Source organism: Odocoileus virginianus, chromosome 1, assembly GCF_023699985.2.
Source record: "Odocoileus virginianus isolate 20LAN1187 ecotype Illinois chromosome 1, Ovbor_1.2, whole genome shotgun sequence".
NCBI lineage: Eukaryota > Metazoa > Chordata > Mammalia > Artiodactyla > Cervidae > Odocoileus > Odocoileus virginianus.
The window spans coordinates 60,260,131-60,287,269 of NC_069674.1; the positions used below are offsets into that span (position 1 = coordinate 60,260,131).

The following is a 27,139-nucleotide window of genomic DNA, read 5'->3' on the forward strand; positions in this document are numbered from 1 at the left end:
TCCTCGCTCGTTGGTAAACAGTATGACAATAGGGAGGTCACTTGAGCTCTCTGAATCTCGGTGAATGAATTTATGAAATTAAGGGACTGGACTAGATGAAACCAGCTAGAAAATTCTAAGTCATTTAAGTTTCAAACTGCTCCTTAATTCTGAAATAGCTTAGTGAGATTACATCAAGACCACAAAACTTTCAATTTGTAAATAATAGACAATGAATATTAGAAAATTTAAAATTTTTAATAAATGTGCTTTGTTCACAAAATGTGAAAAAATACAACAAACACAAACATACATTTTCAGGTAAGCCACCTCCCACCACTTGGCAACTACCATATAAACCACTTGATCTAGTCATAATCCTGAAGAAACCAAGCAAATGATCATTTGTTTTTGAAACATCAAATTGTTTTGGAGAATACTGTTGTGAATGTGACAGGAGGCCCCTTAACTTTATATCCAAATGAAATCATTTTCAAGAGTACCCATACAGTATTAGAAGGCTCTATGGACTTCTCTTGTCATTATATAGAGAATCTGGCTCCAAGCCACAGGAATGCTTACATTTTAACATTTATATGTTAAATTGGCTTTGGTGGATATTAATACATATTAGTTTAAATCCTGCGCCAACCTAATTTTGAAGATGAATTTACAGTAACAAATGAGATTTATATATCCAAACAAACTTATACTAAATCAGAGTATAGGTTTTTATAAAGAGAGATTTCTTTAAAGTACTATTTAAAATACACCATGCACACTTTGGAGCATAAGCAGAATCAACATCTGTAAACAATCAGAAGATTTTATAGCACCAACATTTTAGCTGTAACACAAAGGCTAAATCCAAGGTCAAATACTTATACCAGCCTCTCAAAAGTATGGTTTTCATTTACTTTCGAAGCACTTTTGTTTCATATGTTATTTTCTTTGCCCTTCAGATGGCACTTAGCCCAATCACAGAAAATGACTGTATGGAAAAGGGGGTACTACCAACACACATTTCTATGTTACCCTGAACACAGTACTTTTTTTTCCCCTCCTTCTTTCGGGTGAACTACAAGATTTGACCTGTAGTGCTTAACTGGAAAGAAAGTCCTAATTTTTCTTTATAATTAAGTAATCTTATGTTATTGAAAGTAAATGCAAAACTTCAAGTTACTTCTGGCACATTTGAGCAACCAATATTTATTGCATTTACTCAACTGACTTTTAGGTTAATTACAATCTTGTTACTTTCATTAATTTAGAATTTGAAATTTACTTGAAATATTGGGTACACACACTTAGCCATTTATATCTTACAGGGTAAATTTTGTATTTCTAAATAAAGTTTGACATTCAAAGTTAACTACAGCAATTCACAATAAGCACAAAAACACTTTTACCAGAGTAAAGAAGTGCAGTTTATGAATTTAGGATCAACTATTGAAAATGCAAGTTTCCTTTAAAAACACACACACACAACATTAACCATGAAATCTGAAACTGTGATATTTCAGTGCAAAAACCTCACTATGAGGTAATTTTAATGTAATAACCACTTGAAAAAAAATCCACACAGTGGCACTCTTAAAAATGACAGTTTACATGACAATTGCTGGCTGACAAGACAACGTGGACTAAATGTTCTTAGCCATTTAAACATTTAAACTGATCTTGTCTTGTTGGACATATATTTCTCCTTAATCATTTGCTTCTGATTCAGAAACACAGAAAGGCATTTATCAATGTGGAAAGGGAAAATTCCCACAGCCAACTAATGTTTATATATTCAAAGACAAATTTCTGCTAGGGCTTTAGATAGAAACTAGAATACCGAAAGGTCAAAACCATTTTATGAGATTACCAGCAGAGGGTTAATTTAAAAATTTTCTATATAGTTTCCAGACTTGTAGTGCAGCACCTCCTTAACAGAAAGGTGAGGACCCTATTAAGGTTGGTCTAGGTAGAACATAAGCTCTCTTACAAGTGCAAACCCTTTCACAAAGGTGTGTTAGGTCAGTATCGAGTATTATATTGTTCCTTGCTTAAATAGAAAATTTTGTAATGAAACCTAAATTTAAAAAAGTAAAAGTGAATTCTCACAGTTAAATATACTCATCACCAATGCCCAAATCAACAAGAAGGATATGGAAACTCTATTTTGGCAATGGTGTTTACTGTATTGTGCTAATCAAATTAGAATACATACGTTGGGGGAAACAGATCCCCAATGTCTGATGTTGCCAAATGAGCAAGAAAGAAAAAGAGTCATCATCAATTCCAAAAGGTCTAGGGAATGCTGAATCATCAGACAAAACTGAGCCAAAATGGCTTTCTATAACAGGTAACAATTTAGTTAGAAAAAAGGAATAAGATAAGTGCATCACAAAACTACTAAACCAATCTATCTCTCTGTCACATTTAACTTGTGAGTCATCAAAGTGCAATCTACAGCTTTCTACATACATATTTTAGTTTCTCATCGCAATGGTTTAAAGTCAACACTGAGAAGATGAAAACAAAAATACATAGCAAATTATGCTTCATTTTTCACAATAGCACTAAAGAGAAAAAGGTACCTTTCTATAATATCTTAGTGCTAAATGCTAAGTAACAGTGGTTTCTGCTAGGACAGGAGTCACTCTGCATGAAACATTAAGCTTTCTCTATAAGAATAAATTTTAAAATCCAGAAGTAGAAAAAAATAGCAAACTCTGTAAACCTTTGCATTTCTTCTATGTGAACCAGGTTTTAAGTACTGAGTTCATGTTAGTATTTCTGATTAGTGTAAGCAATTAAGTTTAGGAGTCTGGATTGAAAGGGTCTTTTGCTTTTATATTAACTTAAAAGTAATATGGGGTCTTCTAGCTCATAGAAAGGAATAGAGCTGGCTTGACTTTCTCCAGAATCTGAGTCATATGGAGCATCAGGGAGCTCTGTGAAACCATATGCTAGTTGTTCATCTTCTATATCTGATCGAACGTAGCAGGAAGGGTTAGAATATTCCTCATCTTCTATACTGTTGAAATCTTGAGGAATATATAACATCCCTGGGTAGTTCCTACTAACCAAGTCACTTGTGGTTTTTAGGGAGGTTTTTCTAAATGCCATCAGATGCATATGTGAAAATTTTGAATACTTGAAACGTTTAAAGCCCAGGGACTCTATAGCAATCTTCCAGCTTTTCATCATCATAGCATGACGGTTCTGATGGGAAGAATCAGGTGTGATGATAAGCAATAAACCATTTAACACTAACAGTTCATGGGCTTTCTTGCAGCAAATCCATCGCTGGTAAGGTGATGGAAAATAAGAAAGAAGAAGAGAGAAAACAACCACATGGAAAAGTTCTCCGGGAAGAGAATCAATAGGGTTTTTCAGCTGCTTCAAAAAGGCATCTATAGCATCTTGTGCAAGCTGGAGTGGTTGCTGAAGCTGCAAGTTCAAGAAGTCACATTTATATACACTCTGCAAAAAGGAAAAAACAAGGCATACTGAGAATTTTAAGATTACTTCCATCGAACTACACAAATTTTAAACCAAACTATTTCACAGCATTTCTATATAATTCAAGTTTTAAGTTGGTACTTTCACTTCTAAATTATTCCACTTACAGAGACTTATTCAACCAAAACTTTTACTCAGAAAAATCTCAGAGTAATTAAGCCTAGAGAATTTCTAGTCATCATTTTTTAAAAATGTATTTCTGAGAAACAATTAAAAATACTTTAAAAATACATATTTTTTAAAATATTAAGGCTTTGTTTGAAATTTAACTTGGATAAGAACTTACAGGGATGATTTATTTCTACACTTAGTCATACTTATGTTCACTTAAACATTTATAGTTACCTAAAACAGGCTAGTATAAAAATAACTTTAAACAAGAAATACTATGAAATGAAGATGAACCAAAGAAGTCAGAAGACAATAAAAGTGGATTTTTAAATTCGTAAAAAAGCAAAATACAAAATCTTTTTAAAGTCATGTAAAGCATCTTTTCAATCCTTAACTTTAACTATCTCAAAAGTAGTTTTAATAATATATCTATTGAAATAAACTACATATTAAATTTAACTTGACGGTGAGTGACCATGAGGTACACTACAAGTAAAGAAACAGCACTGCATCATTTGTTGAATATTAAAATTGTATGAAAATAATCCAGAATAAGAAAGCAGTTTTAAAATTAGATAAAGGTAGCTATCCTTATATAAAACAATAGTTAATTGATTATCAAAGATATGAACTAATACCTTAGTCCCTCATTAGTGTGTAGACAAGCTGGTCACATAAGCATCTGGACTATCTATCAAGAAAAGCAATACATAAAGTTCTATTATATGGAAAAATATTGTTTTTCTTTTTTTGTTCCTTTTGGAGGGGAGACAGAGATAACTTTATTGAAGTATAACTGACATACAACCTAAAGTAATAACCGACACACATTTAAAATGTACGTTTTTAATAAGTTGTAATGTTTATACACTTTTGAAACCACTTCTGTAATCAAATTAAGAACAGATCCAACACTCCCTAAAGTTTTCTTGTGCCCCTTACATAGCCCTTCCTTTTATCCTCCCTTCTTCCCTGTCACTAGGCAATCACTGATGTGACTTCTATCACTACAGATCAAGTGTGTATTTTCTAGAATTTAACATAAGTGGAATAGTATAGAATAATGTATTCTTATTTTGCCTGGCTTCCTTCATACAGCACAATTATTTTGAGATTCATTCTTTTTTTGCATGTATTGATAGTTCATTCCTTTTTAGTAGCTAAGGTATGATACTATGTAAAAGATATACCACGGTTTGTTTTTCCATATACCTTTCATAGATAACTTGGTTGTTTCTAATTTTTGGCAGTAACAACTACAGCTGCTATGAGCATTCCTGTCTTTGAACAGACATGTTTTGTCTTTGAATGGACATGTTTCAATTGTCCTGGCAAGTATCAAGGAAAGTGGTGGCTGCATCATATAGCATGTGCATGTTTAACTTTTAAAGAAACTACAAAACTATTTTCAAAAGTGCTTACACTGAAGTTTACAATTCTACCAGGAGTTTATGGGAGTTCCAGTTTCTCCACCTCCTTCTCAACACTTGGAATGGCCAGCCTTTTAAATTTTAATCATAGTCATAGGTGTGTATTAGTATACTGAGGTTTGAATTTGGCTTTTCCTAGTAAGTAGTGATGTTTACCTGGGTATCTTCTTAGGTGAAGTATCTGTTCAACTTTTTACATGCTGAAAAATAACTGGGTTGTTAAAAACCTATTTTCTTATTGAATTTTGAGAGTTCTTTATTATAGATCCAAGTTCTTAATCAGATATATTGCTTGAAAATATTTCTCTCAGATTATGTCTTTTCATTCTCTTAACAATGTCTTTTTTTCTTTATTGTGGTATTATTGATTTATAATATTTTATTATTAATAGTTTCAGGTGTTTAGCATAGTGATTCAGTATTTTTATAATTATATCCCATTCAAAGTTATTACAAAATAACAGTTGTATTCCAGAATGTTGTGCACTAGTCTTGTTGCTTATCAGTTTTATGTACAGTAGTTTATATGTCCTCATCACATACTCCTGTATTGCCCTTGTTCCCGTCCCTCTTCCTCACTGGTAACCACAGTTTGTTTTCTATATCTGTGAGTTTATTTCTGTTTTACTATATACATTCACTTATCTTTTAGATTCTATATATGTGATAACATATAATATTTGTCTTTCTCTGTCTCACTGCTTCATGTAATCTGATAATCTCTAGGTCCATCCATGTTGCAGCAAATGGCGTTATTTCATTCTTTGTTATGGCTAAGAAATATTCCCATTGTGCATATATACCACATCTGCTTTATCCATTCATCTTGTTGATGGATGCTTAGGTTGCTTCCATATAAAGATATGGAAGTTGTAATAATACTGTTATGAACATTGGTGTGCATGTATGTTCTCTAATTAGAGTTTTCTCCAAATTCATGCCCAAGAGTGGGACTGCAGGATCATATGGTAACTCTAGTCTTAAGTTTTTTAAGGAACCTCCAACAGAGTAGGTGGGTTCCCTTTTTTCACACCCTCTCCCTCATTTATTTCTTGTAGACTTTTTAATAATGGCCATTCTGATTGGTGGGAGGAGATAGCTCATTATAGTTTTGATTTGCATTTCTCTAATAATTAGTGATACTGAACATCTTGTCATGTGCCTGTTGGCCATCAGTATGTCTTCTTTGAAACAATGTCTATTTAGGTCTTCTGCTTATTTTCTGATTGGGTTTTTTAAAAAATATATAAAGTTGCATGAACTGTTTATGTATTTTGGAAATTAATCCCTTATCAGTAGAACTGTTTCCAAACATTTTCTCCCAGTCAGTAGGTTCTCTTTTGTTTCATTTATGGTTTCCTTTGCTGTGCAGAAGCTTTTAAGCTTAATTAGGCCCCATTTGTTTACTTTTGTTTCTATTTCCATTATTCTAGGAGATGGATTAAAAAAAATATTGTGATTTATGTCAGAGAGTGTTCTACCTATGTTTTTCTCCAGGAGTTTTATAATATCTGGTCTTATATTTAGGTCTTTAATCCATTTTGAGTAGATTTTGTGTAGATATTAGAGACTGAGCATTTTTTTGAACATTAAACCAGTCTTACACTCCTGGAATGTCAAACTTTGCCATAATGTATTATCCTTTTTGAAATATTGTTGGGTTCAATATGCTAAAATTTTGTGGAGAACTTTTGTGTTTATGTTCATGATGGATATGACCTATAGGTTTTTGTTGGTCTGTAATGTCTCTGGTTTTGGTATTGGGGTAATGGCCTCATAGAATACGTTGGGAAGTGAAGTCATTTGAGCCTGGAATCTTCTTTATGGGGAAGTTTTAACTGCCAATTAAAATTTATTTAATACATTGTGAGCTATTAAGGTTATCTATTTCTTCATGAGTGAGCTCTGGTAGTGTGTGTCTTCCAATGAATTTATCCATTTAATTTGTGGAATTTATTGGCATAAATTTTTTTTGCAACATTTATTATCCTTTCTTTTAATATTAGTAAAATATGTAAGATGTCACATGTTTCTCTTTATTTCCTAACTGGTATGCTTAGTGATTTAATCAACTTTATTGTTCTTCTCAAGCAGCATTTGCTTTCAATTTTTTCCCTACTATATTTCTAAAAGTTTTTTAATTCATTGATTTCTGCTATAATCTTATTATTTTCTTTCTTGTATTTTGAATTTAGTATGGGCTTTTTGTTTTTTTCTAGTTGAAAATTGATGTCATTGCTTTGAGACGTTTCTCATTTTATAATAAAGGTGTTTAGTATTATATAATTTCCTTTAAGTACAGTACTACTTTATTTTTAAATTTATTTTTTGGTTGTGCCACATGGCATGTGGGGTCAGTTCTCTGACCAGGGATTGAACCCATGCACCCTGGATTGGAATCATGGAACTGCTGGACTGCCAGGGGAGTCTCTCTAAGTACACTTTAGTGATTTTAGAGGCATCCTATGCATACCTATGTTTTTGATAGCTTATGTTTTTATTTATCTTCATTCCAAAATATCTAATTTTCTTGGTGAGTTCTTCTTTCACTGATGTTCTAATTATTCCATCAGTTATTGACAGAAAGTTGATTAAATCTTCAACTATAATTTTATAAATGTCTGTAATTGCTACTTTATCAGTTTTTGGCTTATGTATTTTGAAGCTTTTACTAGATGCATAAATGTTGAAGACTGTTTTGTACTCTTGATGAACTGATCTTTTTATCATGAAGAAATAAGCATCTTTATTGCTAGTAATATATTTTACTCTAACATCTACTTTGTCTGATTTTAATAGGGCCATTCTAAGCCTTTTGACCATCCTAATAGTGTGTATATAATTGAAGTGCATTTCCTATAGGCAATATGTACTTGAGGTACATATTTTTATGTCCTGTTTTTTTATCCAGTCTGATGATTTCTACCTTTTAATTGGGTATTTAAGCCATGTCTATTTAATGTGATTATTGGTAAACTTAAGTTTAAAGGTATAATCTTGCTACTTATTTTCTGTTTCCCATCTGTTCATTGTTTCCTTTCTTCTCTATATACCATCTTTTGGATTAAAGAAATTTAATCCAATTTGATCCTATTTTATCTCCTTTGCTAACTTATTAGTTTTAACTCTTTATTTTACTAGTTGCTTTAGAATTTATAGTCTACATCTTTTACCTATCATAATACCTTACCACTTAATATGTAGTATAAAAACCTATTACTATACATATAGTATATTTCCCTCTTTCCCCTCTTGTGCTATTGTTATCATACATTTTTATATAAACTCCATTTTACAGTTGACTCTTGAACAAACACCACGAGTTTTCACTGCACAGGTCCAATCATACATGGATTTATTTTTAAGAAATATACAGTCAGTTCTCTGTATCTGTGGACACAGAACCCAGGGATATGAAGACCTAACTCCACAGGCCTGAGCATCCATATTTTGAAATCTGCGGTGGTGGTAGGGTGTCCCAGAACCATTCCCCTGGGATGCTCAAGGCCAGCTCTACTATTAGCTTTTATCATATTTGGAAGAATTCTGACCATTATTTTATTTCTTTTATTCTCTTCTCCCCCTTTTTGAGGGAACTCTAATTGTGCTTATATTTGGCCACTTGAAACTGACTCACTCTTTGCTGATACTCTTCCATTTTAAAAAAAAGTCTGTTTAATTTTGGGTAGTTTCAATTGTTATGTCCTCAGTTTAACTTCTGTGATATCTAGTGTACTATTAATCCCATTTGGTACACGTTTCATATCATACACCATAGTATCAATCTTCAGAAGTTATATTTGGCTATTTTTAATTATCTCTCATGGCTCTACTTTTTATGCAGATAGAATATAGTTATAACAGTCCCACCTTAATGTCCTTGTTTCCTAATTTTAAAGTCTGTGTCGGTTCACAGTTGCTTCTGTTAGAAGACTGATCTCATTGCGGGTCCTATTTTCTTGCTTCTTTACTTGGCTGATTACTTTTTTACTGGATATCAGGTATGGTGAATTTTACTTTGCTGTGTACTGGATTACTCTATTCTGCTATAAATATTCTAACTTTGTTCTGGGATGTACTAGTAGTTAAATTATCTGGAGACAGTTTGATTTTTTTGGTTCTTGTTTCAAGATTTGTTTCGTGGGACTAGAGCAGCCTTCAGTAGAAGGTTATTCTTCACTACCGAGGCAATTATTAATTATTCTCCACTACTGGGCTTCCCTTGTAGCTCAGGTGGTAAAGAATCTGCCTGCAATGCAAGAGACCTGGGTTCGATTCCTGAGTCAGGAAGACCCCCTGGAGAAGGAAATGGCAACCCACTCCAGTATTCTTGCCTGGAGAATCCCATGGACAGAAGAGCTTGGCAGGCTACAGTCCATGGGGTCTCAAGAGTTGGACACAACTTAGCGACTAAAGCACCACCACCACTGAGGTAAGGTGGTTTTGTGTATTCTACCCAATGCACTGTGATTCCTGAGGTTTTTAGCGTGGCTGGTGGGAACAGGTACTACTTTCCAGCCTGTGTGAGTGCACCCGACAACATAACTTAGACCTCTGAAGTAGTACTCCCCCAGGTTCTTACAGTTTTCTCACAGAAATGTACTGATAAGTACTGTGTTGAGTACTCAAGAAGAATTCTTTGCAGACCCCTGGAATTTTCTCTCTGTGCAGCTCTCCCATCTTTAGTACTTTGTCCATGAACCGTAGCTGTCTTGATATCCCAGGCCTTTTACCTCTGCCTCCAGAATTCAGAGTTATCAGCTGTGCTCTGCTTGGGATCCCCTGCTTGTGCCACATACTGGAAACTCTCTGAAGGCTACATGCTGGTAAAACGGTATGCCTCATTTGTTTTTCCATTTCTTGGGGATCACTGTCTTTCATTACCTGATGTACAGTCTCTTGTATATTATTCTGAATATTTTGTCAACTTTTTAGTTGCTGCAGGAAGGAGGAAAGAGAATTAGACTGGTCCCTGTCACTCTATCTTGCTTGGAAGTATGTCTCTTCCTTTAGTTTTTAAAATTAGTTATAGGGTTCTGGGAACTATAAAAGTCTGATTCTACTACTAAACTTATGTTCTTCCGCCTTCCTTAATGGCTTTACAGTTGAAAATTTATAGCCCTATCTATAAACAATTTAACATTTTAAGAATAAAATTTAAGCTTGAGGTTTAGACTAAATGGTCGTCATGTCTTAGCAGTCACTGAAGGATATCTCTAGTGTGTATCGTGAGGAAGGAAGGGGAGAGGATCCATGTGTAAACCCATCTGCACTTTAGACTATAGCTCTGGGACTTCCTCTGTGCTCCCAATACAGGGGGCCCAGGGAACTAGATCCCGTGCGCTGCAACGAAGACCTGGCACAGCCAAATAAATAAGTAAATATGTAAAAAAAAATAAAATAAGACTATAGCTTCTGATGGCACAGGAATTCTCTGCAAAGTGTTTGTCTACCTTTAGAAAGTAGAGATAATAGTAAAGGTTTTTAGCATTTTCTTATTTGTCAATGTGAGTCATAAAGATTGTCAAGCTCATTAAAATTAAAGAATAAATTTATTTAAAAGTTGACGCTTCAGGCAGAATTTTTCAATTATAACAGTAAACATTTCTTCAGCACTTACTATATAACAGGCCCTTTGCTAGGTGCTTTAAGTACTTTTTCTCAAGTAAACATGACAATCTTATAGTTATGGTCCATTACAAACCTCACTGAACAGATGAGAAAACTGAGGCTCAGACAGACAAAGTGAGGTTGAAAGTAAGATTACTTTCTCTTATTAAAGTACTTATTGAGTAATTAATAAGCCAGGTACTCTTCTAGATCCTGGGAGCATAACAGTGGGGATAAAAAAATCTCTGATCCTTAGAGTCAGTAAAAAAATTTTTGTGCCTGGTGCCATATCAAAAGTTAAAACTGCAAAGTTATGAATTTATGTCACTGAGGGAAATAAATATAATTTTAAAAGCAGAGGAAACATTCTTTGTAAAGTTAAAGTAGTTTTATCTACCAAGTACAAATTTGGAAGTCTCCAAGACCCTGCTCTTTACTATTCCATAATAGCTCTACATCACAGTACATTTCAGAAAGAGATGCATTAAGAAAATCAAAATAAAAAATAAAAAGTCAAAACATTAAAACTATCTGGAAGCTTTGCAACCTACTACAATTTCTTGACTCCAACGACAGATGCTAAACAAGAAACAAAATGACAAATATGGTATTGGTCAAATTGATATTAAAGAAATGCTCAAATTTTCATAGACTATACATTTATTTTTGAATAGAAAGAGCTTCTTATCAACTTGTACACAGGAAATATATTTGCTATTTTAGGAATGTAAAGATAGTGCTTTCCTTTGTGTGTGTATATATATATATATATATATATATGTAAAATATTTAAGTCTCTGAACAAAACAAACAGAACTATGCATACCTCTACAGCAGGTACAATGTCTATGCCAACAGTTAGAAATTCTTCAAACTTCAGAAATGGGTTAAAGCAGCTGCCAACGTCAAGTAATCTGATCTTTCCTGAGGTTTGTAGCAACCTAAAAATAGATTATTTTCAGTATGCCTTTTATAATATGAGAAGTTATAAGATAAATAAAATATATGAAAAATTCAAACATTTGAGAATAAAAAAGATATATAGACTATTGGCTTTTTGGTCTCAAGATCCCTTTACATGTTTAAAAATTACTGAGGGCCTTGAAGAACTCTTTCATTTATGCAGGTTATATCTACCAATAATACCATGTTTGAAACTAAAACTCAATGGTTTGAAAACATTAATTCATAATGAAAATCTAAATTAGAAAGGGAGTAAAAGTGAGTTATTGTTTTATATTTTTTCAAGTCTCTTTAATGTCTGGCTTAATAGAAGATGAATGGATTCGCTTTATCTGCTTTTCACTCAAGTTGTTGTAATAATAGGACATGCCATGAAATTTCTAGAAAACTCAACCATAGATTCAAGAGAGACTGAAAGTAGAAGAGGCAAATGACATTTTAGTATTATTATGAAAATAATTTCCTCCCCAAAGAGACCCTGGAAGGCTCTCAGATTCCTAGATCACATTTTGAAAACTATAGATGAAAGAATTCATTCACAAATTAATTCTCAGTCGCCAATATAATGATGTCAATGACTTAAGGACCAAGAGAAAAGTTGTTATAGAATAGTATTTTTTAAGTAATGAAAAAATTTTGTGTGGGAGCATGTCTCATTTACAAAAGTAGTAGGAAAAAAGAAGGTAACCAAACTATACATGATCATTAGTCAAATGCAGCTAATATGGGTCTGAAGAAGTGAAGTGAAGTTAAAGTTGCTCAGCCGTGTCCAACTCTTTGCGACCCCATGGGCAGTCCATGGAATTCTCTGGGCCAGAATACTGGAGTGGATAGCCTTTCCCTTCTCCAGGGGATCTCCAACCCAGGGATCGAACCCAGGTCTCCCACATTGCAGGTAGATTCTTTGCCAGCTGAGCCACAAGGGAACCTCGATATGGATCTACATAGCAGCAAATAAGGATGAAGGAAAACAGTAGAATTTTCTTGGTCTGAAGCCCAGAGTTCTAGTTTTCAGATGGTAAAGCAATAATAAAAACCAACTTCAGACATAAGCATTTTCACTGATATTGAGAAAATTTTTCTGAAAAAATTATGAGTGGATACTGGAAACTTAAAGGAAAGAAATGTAATGAAATAACTGAGTAAATAAATGGAATCTTGGATTCTTTAAAGTCTATAGGACACAAAAAAAATCTGCCCAGCTTCTGTTTCTTATACCTTGGCTGGTATACTGCCATAGGATCCATTAGAGAGGTGTTAAACTATACTGAGTTAAGCTCCTACAAAAGTCACTGTAAGTCAAAATAATATAAAGATTTTTTTTTCATAAAGGAATGCAATAAATAGGGATATGTTTTTAACCAAGAGCCTGATGTCCTAACATTTTATAGAAATGACCATAATCACCATCTGATCATAAATAAACTGTATACAGGATCAGTCCGGTATAGGACACGGCAGGTTATAGTACTGTAAAAACAATATGAACAAATTAAAATATTTTTGTCAATAAAATTTTATTTAAAAACTCATCTAAAGAGGGGGTTATGAGGGTATGAAGAAATAAAAGAATTAGCACTCTCAGCAAAAAAGAGTTGCTCCTCGGGCTCAACAGATAATTTTCTTGTGTCGATTATTGTGTAGTCCGAGTGACATGTGTAACAATCATCTGTAAAGCTGAATTAAATTTAGTGATACTTGAAATATCACAATACACTAGCTCCAAGGAAGAAGGCAACAAGTAAACTTCTGTGGTATAGGCTGCAAGCTGTCAAATGGAGCAAAAGACTGAGTGGATAGAAATGCCTGGCATATAGTTGACATTTACTGCTGAATTAACAAATATGAATACTCAAATCATAACCAGTTAGACTAAATTAGAACCTGTAACAATATGTAATGCTAAATACATCACTAGATTGCCATTCCAATCCTTACATGGGGCTATGGTTAAGAACAGGAGTTCTGGAATCAGAGAGACTTAAAATAAAAACTTGATTCACACAGTCCTTTACCTGTGTGATATGGAGACAACAATGACAGTCACACTTAAGAGTTGCTTCCAGGATTAAATGAGATAATGCATTTATAATGTTTGACCTCATATGTGGTACATGGTAAATGCTCCAAAAAGTGGTAGATACTGTTAGCTATTAATATCCTGTTATATTATAAAATCCTATGTGGTTTGTCCACTAATGACCTTCCTAAACATAGTAAAAGCAGAATTTGCCTCACACTATTCTATTCTGATAGATCCTAGTAAACTGGGTAGAAAAAAGTTTCTAATAGTCTTTTAAAAGGTGCTTCTTATAAACTTTCTACCTGAATAGAGTATTCTGAATCATTTAAGTTGATTCAACATTAAATGTGAAAGTGAAAGTCACTCAGTCATGTCCGATTCTTTGCGACCCCATGGACTATACAATCCATAGAATTCTCCAGGCCAGAATACTGGAGTGGGTAGACCTTCCCTTCTCTTGGGGATCTTCCCAACCTAGGAATTGGCAACCCAATCCAGAATTCTTGCCTTATCCAAAATTCCATGGACAGAGCAGCCTGGTGGGCTGCAGTCCATGAAGCTGCAAAGAGACACTTTTTAATATAATATAATATAATGGAATAACTTAATAACATTGTTGTTCAGTTGTTAAATCATGTCTGACTCTTTGCAACCCCATGGACTGCAACATGCCAGGCTTCCCTGTCCTTCACTATCTCCTGGAGTTTGCTCAAATTCACGTCCATTGAGTTGGTGATGCTATATAACCGTCTCATCCTTTGCTGCCCTTTTCTCCTTTTGCTTTCAATCTTTCCCAGCATCAGGGTCTTTTCCAGTGAGTTGTCTCTTCGCATCAGGTGGCCCAAGTATTGGAGCTTCAGCTTCAGCATCAGTCCTTCCAATGAATATTCAGGATTGATTTCCTTTAGCACTGACTGGTTGGATCTCCTTGCAGTCCAAGGGACTCTCAAGAGTCTTCTCCAACACCGCAATTTGAAAGCATCAATTCTTTAGTGCTCAGCCTTCTTTATGGTCCAAATCTCAAATCTGTACCTGACTATTGGAAAAACCATAGCTTTGACTGTACAGATCTTTGTTGGCAAAGTGATGTCTTTGCTTTTTAATATGCTGTCTAGGTTTGTCAAAGCTTTCCTTCCAAAGAGCAAGCGTCTTTTAATTTCATGGCTACAGTCATTGTTTGCCGTGATTGTGGAGCCCAAGGAAAAAAACACCATCACTGCTTCTATTTTTTCTCCTTCTATTTGCCATGAAGTGATGAGACCAGATGTCATGTTCTTAAGTTTTTTGAATGTTGAGTTTTAAGCCAGCTTTTTCACTCTCCTCTTTCACTCTATCTAGAGGCTCTCTAGTTGCTCTTCACTTCCTGTCATTAGCATGGTATCATCTGCATATCTGAAGTTGTTGCTCTCAGTAATACACTTAATCCTTTTCAAATTTCTTTGGTTTAGCTCTGCAATTTTTTCTTTTTTTACATCAAACATATATTTACAGATTAAACACTAATCACACAGAGAACAGAACATCCAAATAAATACTACCCAGGGCAAGAAAACACGCTGCATGCTAGAAACACAATCCTCCCTGACGACATCCTCTACCCATTCTGTAAAGGCAGCTGCTGTCCTGATTTTAGTGAGAAACATTCCCTTGATTTCCTTTTATAGTCTTCCCACCATGAATGTTTTCTGAGTAATACAGTTTCACACTACAAATTTATTTTTGGGACTTTCTTCTTTCACTTAATATAAATTTGTGAAGGTCATCTGTGTTTGTATAATTTAATTCAGATTCATTGCTGTGTGGTAGTACCTTTTACACAACACATCCCTTGTGATTTTGATGAGAATGGCACTGATCATTTGGGAAGAATTAACATCTTTACAATATCAAGTCTTCTAATGCATGGACATGCTATTGTTCTCCGTCTACTTAGGTTTCTTTCATTGTCTCCAAATAGCTTTCACAATTTCTCTTAAAGGTCCCATGTATATTTTATTGGGTTTATATTTCTTGTTAGCTCAATAAATTTCTTGTTAGTACCATTTTTTGATGCTATTACTGTATCCCCCCCATGGATAAACCCTCTTATTTTTTTAAAATTTAATTTTTCATTGTTGGTTACAGAAATGCAACTCATTTTGTATAATGATTTGTATTCAGCAGCTTGACTAAGTTTCTGTTATCTCAACTGCTAATCTGTATATTATTTTGAGTATTCTAATCTAGGTACATAGTTATATGAAATCTGTGAAAAACAACATTTATTATTTCTTTTCTTGTCTATCCATCCACCCACCCACACATCCATCTACTTTTTGCCTCACTGCTTTCCCCAGGACTTCTGTTCAGCTGCTAAGTCATGTCTGACTCTTTGCGACCCTATGGACTACAGCACACCAGGCTTTCCTGTCCTTCACTATCTTCCAGAGTTTGCTCAAACTTCAGGCTTCTAATACAGTACTAAACAGGACTAATACAAGCAGTTACTATTTTGTTTTCAGTCTCAGAAGAGACATTAAATATAATGTTCACCATTAATATATAATTCACTATTAAACACAATGACTGCTGCAGGTTTTATATAGAAACCCTGATAAAGCTAAAGAAGCTCCTCTTATACTTTGCTAGTTCCTTTTGTAAAAAGACATTTTCACAGAAATCCATGTTGGATTTTATGAAATGCACTTTACTCAGCTGCTGAGATAGGACTTTAGCTTGTTTATGTGGTACAGTACACTCAATTCTGTAGTGTCAAATCAAGCCTGCCATTATTGGGAATAATCTGACTTGGTTTTGATAAATTATTCTTTTTATAAATTAAAGGATTTGTTTTATATAGGTATATATAGCTGGTTCTGTCTGTGGTGGTCCTGGTCTATAAAGTCATCACAATCACTGAACCATGCTCTTAAGGGAAACAGAAAATTAGGCCTCTGATTACAATACTTTAATTATCAGATCAACAAATAACTTGGATTTATGTGTATTTCTGTTTAAAAGTATCTTATTTAATATATATTACAATGCATCAACACTGAACTCATAACCAACACCATTATAACTCATGCCTAAGGGAGGCATATTTAATACATTACTCTCTCTGTAAGGCATAATACAGCCTTCTTGCTTTTAGATACACTTGACAGAATTTAAACATTATGCTCGGGGATCATTTAAAAAGTGAAATCAATAAAAAGTGCAAAAAATGTACTCTAAATAGACTGAAAAGGGACATTTTTATACTTGAGAATTGAACAATAAGGAAGAGCCTCCCTTGCTCAACTTCAGCTAGGAAGGTGTATGTCAGATGACTTAAATTTTTTGCCACACTGAGCATGTCCACAAATGAGGCTGAAAATACCAAGGGTACTGATCTTGGAGTTAAATTTTATTGATTAGGTGAATTTGCAGATAGGGAATTTTTGAATAATGAAGATAAACTGTGTACTCACACACACACATATATATTTGCATCTATGTTCATAAGTGAGACCAGACTATAATTTTCCACTCTTGTACTGTCCACAGAGAGTTTTCATGTCAAGGTTATGCTAGACTCTAAGGTGAGTGCAGGAGAATTCTTTTCATTCTATTTTTAAGAGTATGTGTAAGAATAGAATTCATTTTCCCTTTAATGCTTATTAGAACTTGCTGGTAAAGCCATTTAGGCCTAGTCTTATTTATGAAAAGATTTTTAACCACTAATTTAATTTTGTTAATATTATTAACATCCACAAAGTTATTCAGTATCCTTCTACTATCTTTTAAAAGTCTTCAGTATGTATTGCTATATTCACTCTTTTTTTTTTTTTTTTTTTTTTAGTTGGAGGCTAATTACTTTACATCATTGCAGTGGTTTTTGTCATACATTGAAATGAATTAGCCATGGATTTACATGTATTCCCCATCCCGGTCCCCCCTCCCACCTCCCTCTTCACCCGATCCCTCTGGGTCATTGAGCGCCGAAGAATTGATGCTTTTGAACTGTGGTGTTGGAGAAAACTCTTGAGAGTCCCTTGGACTGCAAGGAGATCCAACCAGTCTATCCTAAAGGAGATCAGTCCTGGGTGTCCATTGGAAGAACTGATGCTGAAGCTGAAACTCCAATACTTTGGCCACCTCATGCAAAGAGTTCACTCACTGGAAAAGACCCTGATGCTGGGAGGGATTGGGGGCAGGAAGAGAAGGGGACGACAGAGGATGAGATGGCTGGATGGCATCACTAACTCGATGAACTTGAGTTTGAGTTAACTCCGGGAGTTGGTGATGAACAGGGAGGCCTGGCGTGCTATGATTCATGGGGTCGCAAAGAGTCAGACACGACTGAGTGACTAAACTGAACTGAATATTGAAACCGGTTATTTGTGATTTTTGTTTTTTGGGATGTACCTCACCCTGAGATTTCCAGTTTTAATGGTCATTATAAAATTCCAGTTTTTATATTTGTTGACTTTTTCTACCTTCCTGCTGTTTACTTTTTTCACTTTTTTGGTGGGGAAGGAGCTTATTTTCTGAGTTATCTTTGACTTTTTTTTTAACTCTTTAAAAATAATTTCACTTATTCACTTTTGGCTGTGCTGGGTCTTCACTGCTTTGCAGGCTCCTCTAGTTGCAGTGTGCAGGATTCTCACTGTGGTGGCTTCTCCTGCTGCAGCGCATGGACTCGAGCTTGTGTGGGCTTCAGTAGTTGCGGCTCCTGTGGCTCATGAGCTTAGTTACTCTGTGGCATATGGGATCTTCCCAGACCAGGGATCAGACCCGTGTTTCCTGCACTGGCAGGAGGATTCTCTACCACTGAGCCACCAGGGAAGCCCATCTTTAACTTCTTGAGATAAACTCTTAATTCATTAGTTTTCAGTTTTTCTTTACACTATATGCATTTAAGCTATAAATTTTCCTTTCAGTAATGCTATAGCTATACCCAAAAGTTTTAATAAAAAGCATTTTTGTGACATTTTTTGACAAAAAATTCTTCACAAAAAATATTATTTAGTTGAAAATATTTTCTCATTTTTATTATAATTTTTCAGCTCATGAGTTTTTTGGAGAAGGTTATTTACTAATTTCTAAACCTTTGGGTACTTTCTAATTCCCATTTGGTACCAGTTTCTTGCTTAATAGCATTGTCTGTATAATTCAACCCTTTGAGTCTTACTGACATTTGCCTTATAAATTTTTATAAATTAACAACATTCTAAATATTTACTATAATTTTTAAATAACATTTTTGGTATATGTTAACTGTATAGCATAGTTGAAATGAATTATTTTGTAGTTTTGGGGTACATTATTCTACATATAGCTGTTAAGTTGTTAACTATGTTCAAATATTCTACTGTGAATGCTTGCTCTCTGTTATTGAGAAGGTGTGTTAAAAATCTCAGAATTTTTTAAAGAAGCAGAAAAAAATCTCTATAAATTGATAAAACAGCACCACCTTCATAGTGTATAAAGATTAAATGAGTTAACTACATACTATACATGAGGACAAGGAGTAAAGAAGGAATAATTACCAAAAGTTTGGTACAGTAAAAAAAGAAAAAAAAGGCTATGGAGAGAGATAATCAATAGAACTCTATCTTTACTGGTACTTTACTACCAAGTGACCTTAGAAATTTTACTTACCCATTTTGTGTCTGTTTCCTCATCTGTAAAATGAAAGGTCATTCTAATATCCTAGATCAGTTCTTGATAGAATAAAATACTACGCTCTTACTTATTTGAAACATCTATATTAATATCTTGCTGAAAATAATCAAATAAACATAAGACTTAAAAAAATTACTACCTAGTGAATTTTCCTGAGGTCCAAATTTCATGAAAATCTATTCTGTCATTGTTAATGGACATCTAACAGCAGCAAAGCTCTAAGGGGCACTTTTTTCGATATGTCATACATAGAATAAAAACTGGCTTAGTTATGGCACTCTGTCAGATACAATTCTAATGAACCAAAGTCTTTCACTGGAGGTAGAATGGAAAGGGACTCGTGTCACTTGGGATACCTCTGCTTGAGACTCTCTACCAGTAGTTCTTAATTTTTTGGGTAATATACTTCTTTCAGTATCTGATGAAATTTATGGCCATTTCCCCCTAGAAAACAATACATATATGATACACAAGTCACACTTTGCTATTATTTAGGGTGGTTCACAGACTCTGCCTAGATTATTTGAGTTTCCACGTATAGGCAGTGATGATGAAGACAAGGTTATATAGAATCACTGTCTTGGTCTGGTACAGTTTAGTGGCAAGGAACAGAAACCACTTAAACTAGCTTAAGTAAAAGGCAAATTTATCTTAAATATGAAAAGATACCTCATGGAATTCAACTTCAAGAAGCACAGTTGGTCTTCATGGGAACAGAAAGGGTATCAAGGAGATACTTTTCTGTCTCCTCTTTCTTTCCAGAAAACTGCCTTAGTTGTCTACAAAACATTTCTGGACATTGATGATTAAAATAGACATGGTTCTGTTAGGTAGTCAGAATAGGAAACAGGAGTCCAGAGTGGCGGTCGCTAAAAGACAACAAAGGGAAAAGCCCGAGAAAATAGAACAAAGGAAGGTCTGAGGACCAGAGTGAGGACCTCAGGTAGAACAAATAGCACTTCTGGCTAGCCCAATTTACATAGGGCAGGCCTAGGGGGAGGAAAAAACATATAAAAAGAGAAGCCAAAGGGCCGGGGCGCCCTCCTTTCTTCTCTTCTTGTTTTTGGGTCGGCATGCCCTTGCGCCTCAAGGATGTATTTTCCTGCTGCTGTTAGGTCGCTTCAGTCGTGTCCAACTCTGCTCTCTGTGCAAACCCATAGATGGCAGCCCACCAGGCTCCACCGTCCCTGGGATTCTCCAGGCAAGAACACTGGAGTGGGTTTCCATTTCCTTCTCCAATGCATGAAAGTGAAAAGTGAAAGTGAAGTCACTCAGTCGTGTCTGACTCTTTGCGACCCCATGGTCTGCAGCCTACCAGGCTCCTCCGTCCATGGGATTTTCCAGGCAAGAGTACTGGAGTGGGGTGCCATTGCCTTCTCTGATTTTCCTGCTATTTTCTAAATAAAATTGAGCTGTAACATGGAACTGTAACACTGATCTGTTTTAAGAGCTATAACACGGTCTGTCTGAGGCCTGAGAGCTATGACACACGGAGGGCTCTAACGTCCGTGGCTTCAAATTTTTGTTGAGACGAGACAGAACCGAGGAGAATACACTCACGTGACAGTTCTATACCCCTGAACTATACTATTAAAGTATAACTATCCTTCATTTCAGTTTAGAGTACTTAGTATTTATATACACAGTCAGGATATGGGCTAGATTAATAAATAGCATCTGTGAACTACTCTCTGAGTTAATATTTAGCATTCTTTGTTAGGATGTGCTCTTTAAATTTCCTTCCAAGACACCTATGACTCTCAGATAGCCTTTCTCAGGTTATACTTTTCATGCTTTCTCTCTCTTTCCATTGCAACCTAGGACTTATTACAGCTATATCACTTTCTACTGAAACATCTCTCTGAAAATATACATCAAACTCAACCACAATATACAATTTGCCACCATTAAGAATGTTGAAAAGAAATGTGATGTAGGCTCTGTAACTTCATTAAACAGTTGTAACCAATTCTGTGGTCTATGGCAGCACTGCTGGAATGTGTTAGTGTTCTCTGGAGACTACTCTGAGGCATTTGAACACATTTTTCTAAATGTACACTAGGCTGTAGGAAGAAAGCCTTTTTTAGACACGCCAAATGTGATTCCAAAGAGACTGAGGAAAAACAAAGTCATTATACCTTATGAGAAACAAAACAGAAAGAAATGGCTGAATTTACTAATGTTGGTAAGGTAAATATTTAGAAGATATTAGTTTTATCTGACCAGGAAAATCTATAGAACAGATAAACAGTCTGATGAGTCAGGAAACAACTGGTTTTCTACAGGACAGCTAATTGAAATACAGTTAGACTGGTTCCTAATTTCAATATATAGGAACCCTCTTCATTTACATTCTGTGAAGTGATAAAACATACTGATTAAAAGACAAAGTTTGGTTACAAAGTTTGTTATGGTTCCTCTACATTTTATCGCCTCTTTCAAATGTTCATTTACATTCCTCAGTAAATTTTCACTTTGCTTTAGATAGATTTATGCAGAGAACCTTAAAACTGTATTATTTGGAAACATTTTTAAAATTTAAGAATTCAGTTTTCAACTTCACTTACAGTTTCTCAAAAGTGTTAAGTAAAAATCTTGCATGTAAAAATGTATAGGCTATTCATATGATAACTTTCTATTTAAATTTCTTTCCTATGTTGACTTTTACTCCATACTGCCTTTGTTCTCTTTTCTAAACCAGTTATAGTAAAAGACTGTATTTCTTTACTCCTGTCTGCCTAGGCTGTTCAAATGATAACTTTCTATTTAAATTTCCTATGTTGGGTTTTACTCAATATTGCCTTTGTTCTCTTTTTCAAAACAGTTATAGTAAAAGATCATATTTCTTTTTATTCCCTCCCCCTCAACTCCCATCTTGTTGGTTAAGGAGCTTAATAAGGAAATACAGGATTTTATTTCCTACAAAATTTTCTATCTGGCATGCTGCCAGTGTCAACAACAGAATCTTGAATGCCTCAAGACATTTTAAGAGGGAGCTAAAAACTCTAAGTAAAATGTTTTCCTTGTTACATAAGAAAACCTGGCAATATTTACCCAAGTACACAGTTTAAAGCAGGTTTTCAGAGTGCTCTCTTCCAAGCCTTAGGTATTTTCCAGAGTCCATTCAAGGGTCAACAAAGGCAGACATGGGAGATATTGGGTGGTGACAACTTCTATACCCTTGGCCTGTACCACAAAATGTTTCCTCTGAAGAAAATATTCTGTGGCTAAAATGTTGAAATCAATAATCCAGGCCTTACTTATTACCCTACTGGTTTGATATAGAGGAATGGGAAATTAGATTTCCATATAGTATCTTCTTCAGGAGAAACAAAAGAAGAAAACGCACTATTGAGAGTCAGTACGTAAAATAGCACTGTCACTCTGAATTCATGACAGTCATATATATGAGAAATTTTTTTACAATCCAACTTTTAGGGGTGATATATAACAAATAAGTGGGTAAAATTTATTACTAGATACCCTGGATCACATTAATAATAATTTAGTTCCACCCATCTTCCTGTCATAATCATTTCTTCAAGGAATAGCAGAAAAAACAGTTAAACAGAAAACTTCTGATTCTGATTGATGGTGTGGTTTATTATCATTTATTCATATTTAGAGAATACCCAAACCAAGGACTGAACCTGGGTCTTCCACATTGTGGGCAGATTCTTTACAATCTAAGCTATCAGGGAAGTCCAGCATTTAGCAACTTGCTCTTAGCATTTCATATCAGTTCAGTTCAGTCGTTCAGTCATGTCCGACTCTGTGACCCCATGAATCAGAGCACACCAGGCCTCCCTGTATATCACCAATTCATGGAGTCTACTCAAACTCATGTTCATCGAGCCCGTGATGCCATCCAGCCATCTCATCCTCTGTTGTCCCCTTCTCCTCCTGCCCTCAATACCTCCCAGCATCAGGGTCTTTTCCAATGAGTCAAGTCTTCGCATGAGGTGGCCAAAGTATTGGAGTTTCAGCTGCAGCATCAGTCCTTCCAATGAACACCCAGGACTGATCTCCTTTAGAATGGACTGGCTGGATCTCCTTGCAGTCCAAGGGACTCTCAAGAGTCTTCTCCAACACCACAGTTCAAAAGCATCAATTTTTCGGTGCTCAGCTTTCTTCACAGTCCAACTCTCACATCCATACATGACCACTGGAAAAACCATAGCCTTGACTACACAGACCTTTGTTGGCAAAAATAATGTCTCTGCCTTTTAATATGCTGTCTAGGTTGGTCATAACTTTCCTTCCAAGGTGTAAGCATTGTTTAATTTCATGGCTGCAATCACCATCTGCAATGATTTTGGAGCCCCCCAAAATAAAGTCTGACACTGCTTCCACTGTTTCCCCATCTATTTTCCATGAAGTATTGGGACCAGATGACATGATCTTAGTTTTCTGAATGATGAGCTTTAAGCCAACTTTTTCACTCTCCTCTTTCACTTTCATCAAGAGGCTTTTGGTTCCTCTTCACTTTATGCCACAAGGGTGGTGTCATCTGCATAACTGAGCTTATTGATATTTCTCCCGGCAATCTTGATTCCAGCTAGTGCTTCTTCCAGCCCAGAGTTTCTCATGATGTACTCTGCATGTAAGTTAAATAAGCAGGGTGACAATATACAGCCTTGACATACTCCTTTTCCTATTTGGAACCAGTCTGTTGTTCCATGTCCAGTTCTAACTGTTGCTTCCTGACCTGCACAGCGGGTCAGGTGGTCTGGTATTCCCATCTCTTTCAGAATTTTCCACAGTTTATTGTGATCCACACAAAGGCTTTGGCATAGTCAATAAAGCAGAAATAGATGTTTTTCTGGAACTCTCTTGCTTTTTCGATGATCCAGCGGATGTTGGCAATTCGATCTCTTGTTCCTCTGCCTTTTCTAAAACCAGCTTGAACATCTGTAAGTTCACAGTTCACAAATTGCTGAAGCCTGGCTTGGATTTTGAGCATTACTTAACTAGTGTGTAAGATGAGTGCAATTGTGTGGTAGTTTGAGCATTCTTTGGCATTGTCTTTCTTTGGGATTGGAATGAAAACGGACCTTTTCCAGTCCTTTGGCCACTGCTGAGTTTTCCAAATTTGCTGGCATATTGAGTGCAGCACTTTCACAGCATCATCTTTCAGGACTTGAAATAGCTCAACTGGAATTCCATCACCTCCACTAGCTTTGTTCGTAGTGATGCTTTCTAAGGCCCACCTGACTTCACATTCCAGGATGTCTGGCTCTAGGTGAGTGATCACACTATCGTGATTATCTGGGTCATGAAGATCTTTTTTGTACAGTTCTTCTCTGTATTCTTGCCACCTCTTCTTAACATCGTCTGCTTCTGTTAGGTCCATACCATTTCTGTCCTTTATCGAACCCATCTTTGCATGAAATGTTCCCTTGGTATCTCTAATTTTCTTGAAGACAACTCTAGTCTTTCCCATTTTGTTGTTTTCCTCTATTTATTTGCATTGATCGCTGAAGAAGGCTTTCTTATCTCTCCTGGCTATTCTTTGGAACTCTGCATTCAAATGGGAATATCTTTCCTTTTCACTTCTCTTCTTTTCACAGCTATTTGTAAGGCCTCCTCAGACAACCATTTTGCCTTTTTTGCATTTCTTTTCCATGGGGATGGTCTTGATCCCTGTCAATGTCACAAACCTCCGTCCACAGTTCATCAGGCACTCTGTCTATCAGATCTAGTCCCTTAAATCTATTTCTCACTTCCATTGTATATTCATAAGGGATTTGATTTAGGTCATACCTGAATGGTCTAGTGGTTATCCCTACTTTCTTCAGTTTAAGTCTGAATTTGGCAATAAGGGGTTCATGATCTGAACCACAGTCAGCTCCCGGTCTTGTTTTTGCTGACTGTATAGAGCTTCTCCATCTTTCGCTGCAAAGATAATCAGTCTGATTTTGGTGTTGACCACCTGGTGATGTCCATGTGTAGAGTCTTCTCTTGTGTTGTTGGAAGAGGGTGTTTGCTATGACCAGTGTGTTCACTTGGCAAAACTCTGTTAGCCTTTGTCCTGCTTCATTCCGTACTCCAAGGCCAAATTTGCCTGTTACTCCAGGTGTTTCTTGACTTCCTACTTTTGCATTCCAGCCCCCTATAATGAAAAGGACATCTTTTTTGGGTGTTAGTTCTAAAAGGTCTTGTAGGTCTTCATAGAACTGTTCAACTGCAGCTTCTTCAGCATTACTGGTTGGGGCATAGGCTTGGATTACCATGATATGAATGGTTTGCCTTGGAAACAAACAGAGATCATTCTGTCATTTTTGAGATTGCATCCAAGTACTGCATTTTGGACTCTTTTGTTGACCATGATGGCTACTCCATTTCTTCTAAGGGATTCCTGCCCACGGTAGTAGATTTAATGGTCATCTGAGTTAAATTCACCCATTTCAGTCCATTTTAGTTCGCTGATTCCTAGAATGTCGACATTCACTCTTGCCATCTCCTGTTTGACCAGTTCCAATTTGCCTTGATTCATTTACCTAACATTCCAGATTCCTATGCAATATTGCTCTTTACAGCATCAGACCTTGCTTCTATCACCAGTCCCATCCACAACTGGGTGTTGTTTTTGCTTTGGCTCCATCCCTTCATTCTTTCTGTAGTTATTTCTCCAGTGATCTCCAGTAGCATATTGGGCACCTACCGACCCGGGGAGTTCCTCTTTCAGTAGCCTATCATTTTGCCTTCTCATACTGTTCATGGGGTCTCAAGGCAAGAATACTGAAGTGGTTTGCCATTCCCTTCTCCAGTGGACCACATTCTGTCAGCATTTGATATAGTTTATTTCATTCCTATATGTATCATAAATCCTTGAAATGATTCTTAAACATTACTGATTTTGATGGCAATATGTAAAGCCAGACAATAGCTTCTGCTTCACATTTTGGTATTAAAGAACAAAAAAAATGTACTAGAAGGAGATTAAGTGTGTGAGTAAAGGTTTTTTATAGGCTAAACAATCTGCATTATGCAGATGAAGCCAGGCTTTAATAAAGATAAGTGTTAGCTCAGGGAGTTAATGATTTATATCTGAAGGGACAGTTTTTCCCAAAGTGCATTTCACAAAATAATCTTAGAAGATGCTTCTTTGTTGATAGGTCAAATGAAAATATAGTCTCTTTTTTTGAAGAGCTACAGGCATGTAACCATATAATAACTCTCTAATTAAAAAACTCAACTTTAATGTCCAAATTTATTTTGTTGATAAACCCATTTTTAAATTGTCTTACTCATTTTACAGAATTTGTCAGGAAAACAAAATTTTGAGACTGGTGATAAGGAATTCATAAGAAAGGCGTGGATATCTAGTTTTTAAGCAAAACATATGAAAAAAACTGAAAGGATAACCCAGAAAATCCATATATAGAGATCACAGCAGGCTTATGAAGAAGTAAGTGAAAAGATCTTAGCCATGGCTTCACATGAATGCCCAGATTACTGCTTTTATTGACAACATTTTTTGTGTTGCATCATGGGGATCACTGTCATAACAATGGCCAGTATATCAGCAATGTAAAATTCTTATGAGTAGGTACTATTACTCTTATTTTACAGATGAGGGAATGAGGGAGAGAGGTTAAATACATATTGAAGGTCATTTGCTAGTTAAGTGATTTCAGATGGAATTAAAATCTGACCTGTAGTCTGAGTTTTTAACAATTATGCTCACTGTGTCTCCCACAGAAGGAAGTACCAGTTTGGATACAACGTAACAGTTGTCCATGCATAAAATAAACATACTATGGAAATATTTACTATAAATGTAGGTCTGCATTCTAAAAACAAGCTAATCATATGTATTAGTTTTTATTATTATGTCATAGACTACCACAAAGTTAAT

The 27,139-nt window shown here is 35.4% G+C and overlaps 1 protein-coding gene across 1 annotated transcript in view; it reads right to left on the reverse strand.

Annotated features, from left to right (window-relative positions):
* Window positions 1-218: 218 nt before the first annotated feature.
* Window positions 219-27,139, reverse strand: part of SAMTOR (S-adenosylmethionine sensor upstream of mTORC1) — a 78,119-nt gene continuing 51,198 nt past the window's right edge. The window contains exons 4-5 of the mRNA XM_070468539.1: window positions 11,470-11,584; window positions 219-3,453 (exon numbers count right to left, since the gene is read on the reverse strand). Coding sequence (XP_070324640.1) covers window positions 2,824-3,453; window positions 11,470-11,584 — 745 coding nt within the window. The 3' untranslated portion in view covers window positions 219-2,823. The remainder of the gene's footprint in view (window positions 3,454-11,469; window positions 11,585-27,139) is intronic.